General features: G+C 41.1%; 1 protein-coding gene across 5 annotated transcripts in view; it reads left to right on the forward strand.

The window, feature by feature from the left end:
* The window catches only part of clip2 (CAP-GLY domain containing linker protein 2), an 85780-nt gene that overhangs the window by 43491 nt on the left and 27396 nt on the right, over positions 1 to 14893 (forward strand). For 3 of the 5 annotated variants that reach the window (XM_072446965.1, XM_072446964.1, XM_072446967.1), the window contains exons 9-11: positions 6733 to 7038; positions 8322 to 8625; positions 13109 to 13458. In XM_072446965.1, the coding sequence (XP_072303066.1) occupies positions 6733 to 7038; positions 8322 to 8625; positions 13109 to 13458 (960 nt within the window). The remainder of the gene's footprint in view (positions 1 to 6732; positions 7039 to 8321; positions 8626 to 13108; positions 13459 to 14893) is intronic. The other 2 variants (XM_072446966.1, XM_072446968.1) reach the window with 2 other exon arrangements.

The raw sequence follows: 14893 nt of genomic DNA on the forward strand, positions 1-14893 counted from the left end.
AATAAGGCCATCTGACTTTGTGTTGATTAATTTGTTCAATAACTAATTTTATTTGCAAGTTTAATTTGTTAAGAGTTTTTTCTTTAAATAGAATGTTTACAAATACATTTTAAATAAATAATCGTGTTATATCAATGGAAAATATTTATTGTTAGTCACTTTCATGTTTTGCTATGCAATTATGAAATTGCTATACAAATTTCGAAAAATTAACGGATTGTTTAGCAGCACCGCTATACAAGTTAAAATCCTTAATCTGAGCCCTGGGCCGTGGCTGGAGAGCCAAGGCGCGGTCAAATAGCCGCGCAGTTTCAGGGACCGCGGCATTTCCCTTATAGCCTCATGGCTAACCCTAACCTTAACCCTAACCTTAACCCTAATCCTAACCCTAACCTTAACCTTAACCCTAACCTTAACCAGGTGCGGTCTAAAACGGCGCTAAAACGCGGTCAAATAGCGGCGCAGTTTCAGGAGCCGCGGCCGGCACAAAAATAACATGGCAGTTTCGGCCGCGCACCGCGGCTCTGCAGACACTCCCTTCCCATATAGAGGTGGGAAAAATATATATATATATATATATATATATATATATATATATATATATATATATATATATATATATATATATATATATATATATATATATATATATATATATATATATATAATATTTTTATTTTATTTTTGTATTGGTATAATAATACATATATCTAACAAAATGCGCGTCCAAAAGGCTAATAAAATCTGAAAACGTTATGCGTAAAATCTAGTCGCCTCCTGCCCAAAAATCTGTCTCTTTACAGCCGTTACGCACGTGAATACAGAGGATTCTGTGTGTGGGACCCCTAAGTCCCGCCCCGCATTATAAAGCTATTCTTATTGGCTAGAATAATATGTCAATCAAATTCCGCTAAGTCACTGCTAACGTTAGCTATGTGGCTAAAAACAAGTTAGCTCCACATCTACAGACAATAAAATAATCCAAGAATGAAACAGAAGTTCCTCCTGATATCTGTGGAAGCGGATAACGGCAACTAAACACAAAATTAAGGCCTCCGTGTCTTCAGCTACAGAAGCAGCTTTACTGTAACAAATTCTGGAAATGACAGATCATTTGACATTGCGCAAATAACAAATAGAGACGGACAGAGCTACAGTCACATGCAATGGTATTTATTTATTTATTTATTTGTCTATGGGAGTTTTTATTTATTTATAGGAGATCTTCTACTGAAAGTGTTTTTCAGACTTCCTATAAGTGATCTGTTCTTCTGTATCTACCTCTGTATCTACCTGCGTTGCACCAATGAAATTTCCCCATGTGGGACAATAAAGGAATATCTTATCTTATCTTAAATATGATCTCTTTTTCATCTGTTTGCTTTCAAAGTTTGAAAAGAAATGTGCAATTCCTTCGAGTAGATTCATGACACAACTCTATTGGATAATTTACACTATTAAAACTAGTGAATCTATGACGTTTCCAGGCAACAAGCACAGAATACCATGTTTTCTCGTGAATGCGCATGTGAACAGCTATGACTGGTCTTAAATTGAGTTGGTGTACTGTACTTGGTCCTAACTCCAGTCATTTCGTCAGGCATAGCTAAACTCACCATAAGGATTAGGACCAACTGTCGCACTCTGCTCCTGGTGTAGATGTTAACAATACATCACTTCTCTGCCAACATTTGCCTTTAAAATCTCAGTTTAACCCACAAAAAAGCAGACTCTCTCACAAGTTCATGATGCTACTGCTAACATGGCTCCTGAAAAGATGCCCTCAGAGATGAGTGCCACGCAGACGCCCTCCGCGATGCAGACTTGCCAGAGAAGAGGACATAACTCTACAACTGGCTCTCATGTAACGTGATATGACATGACACGACGTCATTGAGCCCTGAGGTGAGAGCTGAAAGCGCAGTGGTTCCCACTATAACAGAATAGGGTAGAGTAGAAAAAGCTTCAGTTGTAGTCATCTGGACTCAGTTAGAAAAATAGACGTTTCGACTCTCATCCAAGAGTCATTGTCAACAAAAGAATTTAGGTCGAGAACTCCGATATTTATACTATTCTGTGGTAAGTCCAGCCCATTGGGAGGAGCCTTCCTGAAGAGGAAAGAGTTGTTTGTTTCAACAGAAATTTACCCTCTTGGTATTTACCGAGCCTATTCAACCCTTTAATGGGCTATTAGTCTCCCCTTTGTCTTTGTGAGACCCTGGCTCACCCACCCTGAGTACCTGATTAGCATCTAAATGTCCTGGTACTGGTCCTCTACCTCTCCAGGGGTCCAGTATACCATTGTAGACTACAGGAAGATTGAATCTTAGCCCTCCATTTCTGTTTAAAAAAGGTTTTTCTTTAACAAAAATAGCTTCATTAACTCCTCTTTCATGGTTTGAAAGAGGAGTTAATGAAGCTATTTTACTTTTCTCCCTGCTTAAAATCTTCACCTCACCGTCTTCAAACGAGTGATTAGAGGCTTCAAGATGCAGATGCACGGCGCTCTGTGGTCCTGAACTAGTATTTCTTCTGTGCTGATAGAGCCTCTTGTGTAGAGGCTGTTTAGTCTCACCTATGTAACGTTCTTTACATCTTTCTTCACTGCATTGGATAGAATAAACTACCTTGCTCTGTTTTTGAGTCGGCAACTTGTCCTTAGGATGAACCAGTTTTTGTCTTAAAGTGTTACCTGGTTTAAAATAAACAAGGACTTCGTGTTGTCTAAAAATTCTCTGCAGTTTTTCCGACAGGCCAGAGACATAAGGGATAGAAACACCCTTCTTTCTCTGTTCAGTTTCCCTTTTGTCTTGCTTCTTGGTACTCTTCACTCTGTTGAGGGCCCAAGCGGGGTAACCACAGGCGAGAGGGCATTTTGCACGTGTTTTTCCTCTTTCTTCTTGCCCTCTGAGCTGGTGGGCACACGTTGAGCTCTGTGTTCTAAGGTTCTGATCACACCCAGCTTGTGCTGTAGTGGGTGGTTGGAACCAAAGAGTAGATACTGGTCCGTGTGTGTCGGTTTCCTAGATACTTCTATTTGGAGCTTCCCGTCCTCTCCTCTGATTGTGGAACAATCAAGAAAGGCCAAGCGATTCTCCTTAGCGTCTTCTCTTGTAAACCTGATATGTGGGTCCACTGCATTGATGTGCTCTGAGAAGGCTTCCAACTCTTGTTTCTTGATTGTTACAAAAGTATCATCGACATAGCGAAGCCACAGCTTTGGGGGAATGCCTGAGAAGGAGGCCAGTGCCTTCCTCTCAAAGTGCTCCATGTACAGATTGGCCACTATGGGAGGGACGGGCGAGCCCATGGCACAGCCATGAATCTGTCTGTAAAATTGTCCCCGGAATTGAAAGTAAGTGGTGTTCAGACAGATGTCCAACAGTTTGCATATGTGTTCAGGTGTCAGTTTGGTCCTTTCCTGTAGGGTCGTGTCTTCCTGCAGTCTGATCCTCACTGCTGCTACTGCACTTTCAGCACTAGAAAAAGATCACAGCATCAACATCCTCTCAGCCAAAAAAGGACGTTGCACGTTCCATTTTCGTCTTTGTTTACTTCTTCATTTTTGCAATTTTCCGGCCACAATTTTAGTCCCTCACCATGACAATTTTTATCCTTCGGCTCTGGCCTAATAATGCTCAATATTTGTCCTTAAAAAAATGTGTTATGAATCAATGTCTGTAAATGTACTGATTAGGTAGAGGTTTCGCACATAACTGAATGGACCATAGCATTAACCACAAAATCACTATTGCAATATTATATATTTTTTATACAATGGGTACGGAAATTATTCAGACCCCTTTGTTTCATAGCAGCCATTCACATCATACGTCACAAAGGCACCGGTCCAGCTGGCAGCCCGGTGCAACGCTCCGCTATTTTTTCACACTTTTTTCACACTCATTGTGCTTTATCTTTTGTAATTTTTGTTCTACTTTAGTTGTACGATCGGGACACGCGCTGGAATCGCTTTAATTCAACTTGTTTCGACTTTGTTCGGCTGGATTATTGAGTGTTTTTCGTCGTGTCGTCGTGAAGTGCGCTAGCTCCGAGCTAGCCCCCCCCGGCCCCACCGCGCCTCCCGGCCACCGCCACCGTACGGAACGGCGCCGGCGCCTTCATTGCAATCTAACAGTGTTTAATTAAACTGATTTGACTTGATTAGAAAAGGCACACACATGTCTATATAAGACCTCACAGCTCACAGTGTATGCCAGAGCAAATGAGAATCATGAGGTCGAACGGACCAAGGAGCTTAGAGACGGAATTGTGGCATGGCACAAATCTGGCCAAGATAACAAAATTATTTCTGTAGCACTCAAGGTTCCTAAGAACACAGTGGACTCCATAACCCCTCTTCCAAGATCTGGCCATTCAGCCAAAGTAAGCAATCATGGGAGAAGAGCCTTGGTGAGAGATGTAAGAAGAACTCAAAGATCACTCTGGCTGAGCTCCAGAGATGCAGTAGGGAGATAGGAGAAAGTTCCACAAATCCAACTATCACTGCAACCCTCCATCAGTCAGGGCTTTATGGCAGTGGCCCGAGGGAAGCCTCTCCTCAGTGCAAGACATAGGCAAGCGTGTATAGAGTTTGCCAAAAAACACATGACGGTCTCCCAGACGATGAGAAATAAGATTCTCTGGTCTTATGAGACTGAGATTGAACTTGTTGGAGTTACTTCAAAGCAGTAGGTGTGGAGAAAACCAGGCAGTGCTCATCACCTGCCCAATAAAATCCCAGCAGTGAAAAATGGTGGTGGCAGTATCATGCTCTGGGGGTGTTTTTCAGCTACAGGGACAGGACGACTGGTAGCAATTGGAAGAAACCCTCTTCCAGAGTGCTCAGGACCTCAGACTGGGCCGAAGGTTCACCTTCCAACAAGACCATGATCCTAAGCACACTGCTTAAAATAACAATGGAGTGGCTTCTGAACAACTCTGTGACCATTCTGAAAATGGTCCACCAACGTTCACCATCCACCCTGAGGAAACTGGAGAGTATTTGCATGGAAGAATGGCAGAGGATTCCCAAATCGAGGTGTGAAAAACTTGTTGCATTATTCCCAAGGAGACTCATGGCTATACTAGCTCAAAAGGTGCTTCTTCTCAATACTGAGCAAAGGGTCTGAATACTTATGACCATGTTTTAAGTTTGAGCACCTTTTCCCCCTCTTGTTTGTATTCCTAGTTTAGGTATTGTGTAATGATCTTTTCAGTTTTTTTCATAGATTGGCTCCCGGTTCCATTTTGCGGGCCCTGGAGCCTTTAAATCTCTGTTAACTCCTCTGCTCTGCTCTTCTCGTATGTCGTCACGCTCGTCACCCATTCGCTTCACGCTACGTTCTGCCACTTCCAGCTGGCTCTCTTGGTTGATAGCTTTTTTGTTAGCATTAGCTTTTTGTTTGGCCTGGTGGGACAGGTGGTCCTATTCTCGTTTGGGCTTTAGCTAGGTTTTTCTGGTACTTTTTTCGAATTGGATTTGTCGATGCCTGCTCCTACGGCCCTGTGCAGGGCTGGCCTGGTGTCGCTCCTGTTTGTTTGTGTTTGGCTGGCCCACCAGGTCCTTTGTTTATATTTTTGGGCACGTTTTTTTTTGTGTGCAAGTCTTCGGTATTTGTTATAGGTAAAATACTTGAATATTAATAAAATCTTTGAAGTTGCATTTGGTCTCCTTTTTTGGGTCATAACATATTTATGGGGGCTTGTCCGGTATGTGATACTCTTTTTTAATACATTTTCAAAATTTTTACATTTTTGTTTTCTTCTGTCAGGATGGGATGCTAAGTGTATATTAATAATAAAATTAACTTTTTTGATTTTAGAAGATGGCTGCAATGAAACAGACTGAAAAATGTAAATGTGAATACTTTCCTGTTGTACCTGTTGTATATTTCCAACTTGTAATATCTTGATTGGCCTTGCTATTAGGTTGTCGTGTACAGAAAACAGCTTATTATAAAGATGACTTATAAGTCATTAAGTGTTTTTGGCTGTGTAAACAATTCTGAGGATGTAGCAAATATCACCTAAGCCTGTTTTGACTGGCCCTGGTCCCCCTGACTGGTTCACTCTAGAGTGCTTTGGAGCGGTTCTGTTCATGGCGGCCTGTGTCTCTATGCTCAGCGTCTGACTCTGGGAGAGATATGCTCTTCCCCTGGGTCCACCCAAACAAAGCAAATATTTCATTACTAAATAAATCCTAAATTATACCTGAATTATACTTTTGAATCATGAGATAGATCTCTGTAATTCACAAAAAAGTTACTAAATAAGTTATGTTATTAAAGGCGCAATGGACGATTTTTCGGCGATTTGAGAATGCAGGCGGAAGTGCGCATGCGCACTCCCCCGTGCGGACTGATACAACACACACGTGCGTTTGTTTATTAGCGCAACGGATCGCATCGCATCTCTCGTCTCCCGTAGATTTCTGTCCACTTCTGCGTCAGCTCGAACTGTCTTTCTCCGTCTTCATTTTGCCCCGTACACTGAGGGAACTATATTATGATAGATCCATGCGCTTAGGCACGCGGAAACGTGGGGACGAACCGCACGCGGCTGCAGGTGAGCGGTAGGTGCGTTTTATGATTGATACGTGGCAGGACAAATGATTTATCCACGCCACGAGGAAATATGATAAAAAAATTTGCTGAAAAAAATCGTCCATTCCACCTTTAAGTTATGAGATTGATTTTATGAAACATAAATGGATTGTTTCTCTCTCATTAGCAAACTACAGTTGAGGAACAAAGTCGAATCAAACAGCTTGAGAAGGAGCTGGGTCTGAAGAAGGCTGAGATGGTGTGGCTCCAGACTCAGCTCAGAGGACCAAACCATTGCACCGGCCAAGAGAACAACAAGCAGGAGGAGCACAGCGACCAGCAGGTGCACAGTGCCAACAGTCATGTGACAGAGACACAGGAGCTGGACTGCCTACGAGGACTAGTGGCTAGACAGAACCAGGAGCTCTGTCATCTGAAGCAGAAGATCCAGCTGGTCAACAAAGAGAACATAGACATGAAGAACTCCTGGAAGGTACAGAAGGGTCATGCTCTTTAGATGGGTCTGGGTTCAGGTCTTTTTTCACTGTAGTTGGGTACATATTTGTAAGATTTTATGACCAAAAACAATTTCAATTTCAAAGATGAACATGGAATTTTAAGGGTCTATGTACCTGAACCAACCAATCAAATTCTGCTACTCTGGTCTGTTGATGTTTGTGCTTTACAGAAGAGAAAAGAAGAGTAACATTTGTTGGTGTAAGTGAACATTTCAGATCCATAGAGGTCTTCAGAATCAGGATCAGAAATGGTTTATTGCCATTGTCAATGAACAGAATTCTGAAACATAGGAACTTGCCTTGGTGATTCGGTGCAACATAAACCAATGAACAATGAGTAAGTCAAAAAGAGTCTAGGGCAGAGACTGACCACGCACTGTTTGCGCTGATGAGAGGAAGAGAAGAGTGATGGAGAGAGCAGGGGGATGAGAGGTGCAAAGGGAGAGTAGGAACAGAGCACTCAAGGCTTGCATATTTGCAATATGAAGCTGTGTGCCAGTTCATAGCATCATGCACACCAATTACAGCCTATTTTAATGGCAATGACACTGGCACTAAAAAAAATATCATTCATATCAAGCTCTCATCAATACTGTTATTTCAGGTTAATGTAAAGGTTTCTTCTCCTCTCACCTTGCATGGCTCTCGTCTGTTCACATGCTCTGAATAGAAGTGCGACCTTGTTAGATTAGACTAGTTTTTGTAGAGAATAACTAACTGTACATTGTGTCCCGGAGAGGACAGACAAATCTGGACCAGAATTTTGTCAAAAAAGCATCCAAAGTGGCTGTAGTCTGAAAGGAGATTACTGTAGCTCTAAATGAGCTCAGAGCGCACTAGTACTTGATCTGGGAGTGTGCTGTATGTAGCCTAGGCCTAATCACTCAAATCAAAGTGACAATGGTTAAAAAAAAAAAAAAAAAGTGATTCAGGGCAACACAGCATGCCCATATCCCAATCTGGCCCCCAATGTGGCAGTGGGATACATAGGGGTACATGAACAATTATCAGGGGGTACATGTAAGTGTTTAAAGTGATTTGTTGTCAATTTATTATATTTTTGGTGTATCTTGGACATAAAGTGTTGCTATGGAAATTTGCTCTCAGAGGAACTGACCATCAACATGGAAGTGGAGAATAATATCTAACCCATTAGATAGAATATCAGATAAATTATGCTTCAAAAACTACAAATGTTTTTATTTATGTTTAAGGTAAATGTATGGTAATAATCCATATACTCTTTGTTTGATTCCAGGCCAAATTTGATGCATTGGTAATTGATCATCAGAATTCTCTCGAGGAGCTGAAAGCCTCTCTGAGAAATCCAAACAGTGCTCCTTTAGGACTGGAGTCAGATCCACAGGAGCTCATAGCATTTGTGGAGAGTGTGAAGATGGAGCACCAGCTGGAGATGGAAAATCTGAAGGCCAAACACAAAATTGAAGCTGCCATTCTGAGTAAGGAGCGTGAGGACTTGTGCGTTCGATTGCAGGAAGCCCGGGAGCAGCTGGAGAAAACTCTTGCAGAGGGAACGGAGGAGGATCACAAAGAACAATGCAGTGAGTGGACAAAACACTAACATTTACTTAAAGTAGAGTAAACCTAAATGTGTTATACCTGTCTGCATTAGTTTTTACTGTCACGGTAAAGCTAACAAACATTATCATACTAACAGAGTAGTAGTTACACAGTGATTTGGTGCAGACAACACCTTACAATCTGGACTTAACAGACGTTAAAATACATACAAAAACACCTAATTTAATATATAATACAACCTCCAAACAACAGGTGTGATAATGTCGAAATATGAGGTGGAGTTAAGCAAATTGAGGGCATGGTGTGGTGCATTCTGTGAATGGTCAGAATTGTAACAAATACAAAACGAACTTCAACCCTTGATGGGACAAAGCTCAAAAAGGACTATGTAATATGCAATAACTAAGTTTCAAAAGTTCAGTACACGGGAAACACAACCAACATTCACAGCTACCTCTCGCGGCATCACCCAGAGCTGTGTGAGAAAGGCTCAAAGCCGACACAGCGTAAACTTCCCTTTCCAGCAAAGCTGCCACGTTCTCCTGCAAGGGCAAAATCAATCACAAATGGGATCGCTGTTTACATGTGTAGAACTCAACTTAAGAGTCTCTGTTTAATTGAGGGTAGTTTAATGATGGCTTTTCTTTACATCTTGTTTGCCAAAGGGTTTATTATGCGGATGTGTTGTCTTGTATCACACACACACTGCTAGACTGGGGAGGCAAACGAACTGCTAATTTAAACTGTAAACTTATATAAACTTAGATGTCAACTATGACTCAACTCTTTCTTCTCTCTCTCCCGCGCTGCACTTGTTGGTGGTCTACGTTCCGCCCCTTAAAGGCCCAGCATGACAGTCTCTCATGGAGCCTTTTTAACAAATAGGAAGTTGTTTATTGGCTCGAGCCATTCCATGGAATGGAATGCGACGAGTCTTTGTTATTGCCTGGTTTCTTATTATTGGCTCAAGTGCGACGAGTCTTTGTTCTTGCCTGGTTTCTTATTATTGGCTAGAGCCATTCCATTCCATGGAATGTGACGAGTAGTAAACAAAGACGGATATGCTCGTGAGTGGTATTGAAAATTAGAACTCTGTGAGTTCTAATTGATTTTTAAAATTAGAACTCGGTGAGTTTTGAGTTCATTATGACCCCCCTAAGTAATTCAGGAAGTCGGCCATATTGGCCACTGACAAAAGTGCACCTCGTTGGCCCTCTCCAAATTTGATTTTAAAAAATTCATAAAAGACAATTTATTAGTCTTAGACAACTGAAAAAAAAAATGTAAGGGGTCAATTTGTGACTGGGCACAATGTGACAAAATTACGTGACTCTAGCTTGAGTTTTTATAGTTGAAAAAAATGGGCAAGAAAAAAGTTTCTGTTATTAGGCCCGAGCCGAAGGACGAGTTATTATAATTGTGTTGGGCTGGAAAAATGCAAAAATTGAGTAGTAAACAAAGACTGATATGCTCGTGAGTGGTTTCGAAAATTAGAACTCTGTGACTTCTAATTTTGAGTGAAGGTTTTGTGAAAAAAATATTGAAAGACGGCTCAGTAGCGCCACCTCAAAAATCAAATAACATTGGGCCAATGGGAGCCCGCCGCCAAAAAAAGTGGCCGTAAAAATATGACGCTCACTCCAAAAAATAGTTGATGGGAGGACATGTAAAAAATAATATGATGACCCCGCCCTAAGTCATACAGGAAGTCGGCCATATTGGATAAACGCTGCGCTGACAAAAGTGCGCCTCGTCATACATTTTGCATTTGTTCTTACAGTATTCGTCAAAATCACTTCAAACGTGGCCACAAGACACAAAACCCATGAGCAATGAAGTATTTCAATTCTGAAGCTGATACGTTTTATGGTATGGTCATTGTGAATTTTAAACAAAATCGCGATTTATGCAAAATTAAAAAAAATAAGAAATTGGGGGAATAATTTGATGTAGCGTTTGTGGAGATTTTAAAGCTGAACACAATGATATGCAAATGTAGTGGCTAGCTAATACAATGACTCTCTAGCGCCCTCTAATGCCCCAAATTTGATTTTTAAAATGTCATAAAAGACAATTAATTTGTCGTAAACAAATGAAAAAAATTATATGGGGTTAATTTGTGACCGGGCACAATGTGAAAAAATTACATGAGTCTAGCTTGAGTTTTTATAGCTGAAAAAAAAGGGCATAAAAAAGCTTCCGTTATTATTATTTTTCTCCCACAAACCACAACAATTTTGACACCCTGAAAGAGCCGCGAAACTGCCGCTGGTTAGACCGCGCCGGGTTAGGGTTAGGTCTTGGGGTTAGGGTCAGGGTTAGGGTTACGGTCAGGGTAAAGGTTAAGGTTAAGGTTAGGGTTAAGGTTAGGGTTAGCCATGAGGCTATATGACCGTGCCGCGGCTTCCGAAACTGCTGGGCTATTTGATCGTGCTGCGGCTCTGCAGCCACGGCCTTTTTTTTTGGTTTCTAGAAAAATGACTTATGCAAAATGACTCACGCCACCTAGTAGCCATCTACAATTCAACAATACAATAGCGCCACCTACAATTTAAAAAAAATCATAAAAATATGATGGTCACTCCAAAAAATAGACCATGTAAGGACAAAAAAATGATATTATGACCCCGCCCTAAATCATACAGGAAGTCTGACAAAAGTGCACCTCGTCGTACATTTGGAATCTCCTCCTACAGTTTTCATTGAAAACACTTCAAATATAAACATATAAACCCAACAACAATAAAATGTTATACATTTGAAGCTGATACGCCTTCGGGTATGGTCATTGTGAATTTTTAAACAAAATTGCAACTTTTGGAAATTCCCAAAAAAATCTTAATTTCTTTGTATTTTTTTTTTTTTCTGGAAGATTTTAATAGAGCATTTGTGAAGATTACCAAGGTGAACGCAATGATATGCAAATGTGGAGGCTAGCTAATAAAATGGCTCTCTAGTGCCCTCGCCAAATTTGATTTAAAAAAAAAAGATTTAATCTGAGACCAGGCACAATTTGACTAAAGTACGTGACTCTTGCTTGAGTTTTTATAGCTTTGAGTGTTTATTTACTAAATGCTAATCCGACGTTGGCTGCGCTCCATTCATTTAATAGCTTAGCATTAGCTTGACATTAGCTGCTAACCATGCATTTCTATGGGTGCTGTTAGCTTCACGATATGCTATGCTAGCGTTCGCTTTTGTCTACTCATTGGTTTGACGTACTGAATAGCGTAACTTGAACAGTTACTAATGTAACTACGACATGTGTGTGTATATATGTATATTATGTATGTATATATATATATATATATATATATATATATATATATATATATATATATATATATATATATATATATATATATATGGCTCAGATTAAGGATTTTCATTTGTATAGCGGTGCTGCTAAACAAGCTGTTAATTTTTCGAAATTTGTATAGCAATTTCATAATTGCATAGCAAAACACGAAAATGACTAACAATCAATATTTTCCATTGATATAACACGATCATTTATTTAAATGTATTTGTAAACATTATATTAAAGAAAACTCTTAAAAAATTAACTTATAACATTTAACATATAACATTTGCAGTGTAAATATGGCATGTGTATGATCTGCAAAGACTTTTGCGTTCAGGAGCTATTGACCTCGGAAGTCCGAATCTGTGACGCTAACTTTACCGCACGTGGCTCCTCCCACTTTCAGACTCGATCTGAGACAGCAGCGGGACTCGTCATGTCAACACAGTGTCCTACATGTGTCATGTCGTTATTGACAATCGATTGACGAGTGATCAGTACTTTTAGGCGCTTTGATTACACAATTGAACACACATTTTTGTATCGCAAAAGCTGCGATACAAAAGCACTTTTTCTGACAAATGCATCGCATTTGAGAGAAATTGCGTCGCATTTTGAACCCTGATATATATTGTTCTGGCTCCTTATGAGACATCAAGAGGTTATTTTATGTTGTAAACACATTTATATGCCTTTTATTTGGAATAAGTTCTAAATGTTATGTTTTATTTTTGGTGAACCGGAAGTTGTGCCGTTCCTCACTTCTTGTTGAGCACTAGCTTAGACGCTAGCCCGAAGTCAAGCACTTTCTACCACGCTGTGTCCTGAGCCAGCATAGCCTCTATGTTGATGAAGCAGCTCACGTTCTACTTCATGCAAAAATAAAACTTTCTTAATCTTAAGAGGTGCCAAGCAGGATATGATAGGAATCTTCCCTCCAGAGCCTAGACATTAGTGGTGGAGAAAATAAAAACCTGAAAGAAAATTACACTGTAAATGTGGTGCTGTGATACAACGGTGGTGCTGTGATACAACGGTGGTGCTGGGGTGGAGGAGAACTGCTGTGTAAAATAACCAACCTCCCTAAACTGCTGAATTGGTAGAAGGAGGTCTGTGTTCAAACAAGTAGACTGAGCTCAGCTCTGCCATAAAGCGGTATGGAAGATAATTATTTCCTGTGTTTGTTTTGTTTTGGAAAGCATTGAAGCAGGCTGTAAGTGAGACACAAGAGAAGCTGCAGAAGGCTGAGCAGCGGCTGGAGGAGAAGGAGATGCTGCTGGAGGAGAGAGACAGAAGCGAGGAAGTGCTGAGGACAAGTTTAGAACAGAAGAGCTCCGAGTTGGAGGCCCTCCAGGAGGCCCACAGTCAGAACCTGGACACCATTCATCGGCTGGAGCAGGAGCTCAGGGAGCGGCTGGTGAGTCAGGTCCTTCCCGAAGACTACAACCACAGCATGGACACTATCCACAGACTAGAGGAGGACCTGAGAGTGACCAGCAACCAGCTTCAGGCTCTGCAGGCTCAGCTTAGCACGCCGCAGGCAGTAAATGTAAGAGATCACTATTTTTATAACCATTGTACATACCAATGAGGTATGATATTGACCCTTTAAAAGTATGAAAAACAGAAACATTGAAATTCGGAAATTGATGACACTGAAGGCAGAAGTAAAGTGAAACATTATACAATCACAATAGAGACACAGCGATAAGCCTCACAATATTAGACAATGCGAAATATCACATAAGTCATCATGTGTAAGCAATGTCAGACCCTGGTTTAAAGAAATTAGGGTACACTCTTTGCAGGGGTGCATGCAGGATTGTTTTTTGCGTTTTTCCAAACTGTTATCTATATTTGGTATAAAAAGATCACTTTATTTGTAAATTCACATGAAAATGTTATTTCTCTCCAGCAAGTGCAAAAATGTGTTCTGTTGAGTAAAGCGCGCATTTCTACTGTTTTTAATAATATCTGAGGACCCCATCGCATCTTTAAAAAGATCTGAACTGGTTTGATCAGCATGTGGTACGTAGCCTCATTTAAAAATCAAGATGACAAGATAACAGTGCAGTGAGTGCAAGGTGCTTAGGCAGTGTTCATGAGTTCAACGGCAGAGGGAAAGAAACTTGTGACGGGAGGTACTGGTCCGGATGGACCGTAGCCTCCTGCCTGAGGGGAGTGGCTCAAATAGTCCGTGTCCAGGGTGAAAAGGGTCGACTGTGATCAGACCTGCACGTCCCAGAGTCCTGGAAACGTACAGGTCCTGCAGAGATGGAAGTTCGCGGCCAATCACCTTCTCAGTAGAGGGCACAATGCGCTGTAGTCTCTTGTTAGTCCCCGGCTGTGGCTCCAGCGTGTACCACACAGTGATGGAGGAGGTGAGGATGGACTCAATGATGGCCGTGTAGAACTGCACCATCATCTCCGATGTCAGATTGGCTTTCCTCAGCTGTCGCAGGAAGTACATCCTCTGCTGGGCCTTTTGGGTGAGGGAGCTGATGGTGAGCTCCCACTTGAGGTCCTCTGGTGACTGAAGGTTATGAGAACGTAACTTTGACATTGACCCCTTTTCTGGAAATGATGTGGATTATGAAGATTGATTGACCAAATAATTTAACAGATAAATCTGAATATTGTATACGCAAAGAGGGCCTCCATAACTCCTCTTTCAGAACCAGCTCTTCTCCCTGCTTCTTCAGTTCACTGACCTCAAAAGAGTGTTTTGTGGCTTTAAGACGAAGATGCACGACACTATGTGGTCCTGAACTTGCGACCCTTCTGAGCTGATAAAGCCTCTTGCTGTAGCTGTTTTTATCACGCTGGTCAAACGGACTCAAATGCTACACTGAATGGAGTGAACTCAAAAGACAAAATGTATAACTAAAACTCCTCTGATGGATAACAAAACAGACAGAAAACAGAAAAGGTAACTAAAAGTGTCCCGGAGAGGGTTCCTTTATTTCAGGAAAAAGAACAAATGC

The sequence above is a fragment of the Eucyclogobius newberryi genome, unplaced genomic scaffold (assembly GCF_026437365.1).
Source record: "Eucyclogobius newberryi isolate DKJ021-1_F unplaced genomic scaffold, fEucNew1.0.hap1 SCAF_15, whole genome shotgun sequence".
In the NCBI taxonomy this organism is placed as follows: Eukaryota; Metazoa; Chordata; class Actinopteri; order Gobiiformes; family Gobiidae; genus Eucyclogobius; species Eucyclogobius newberryi.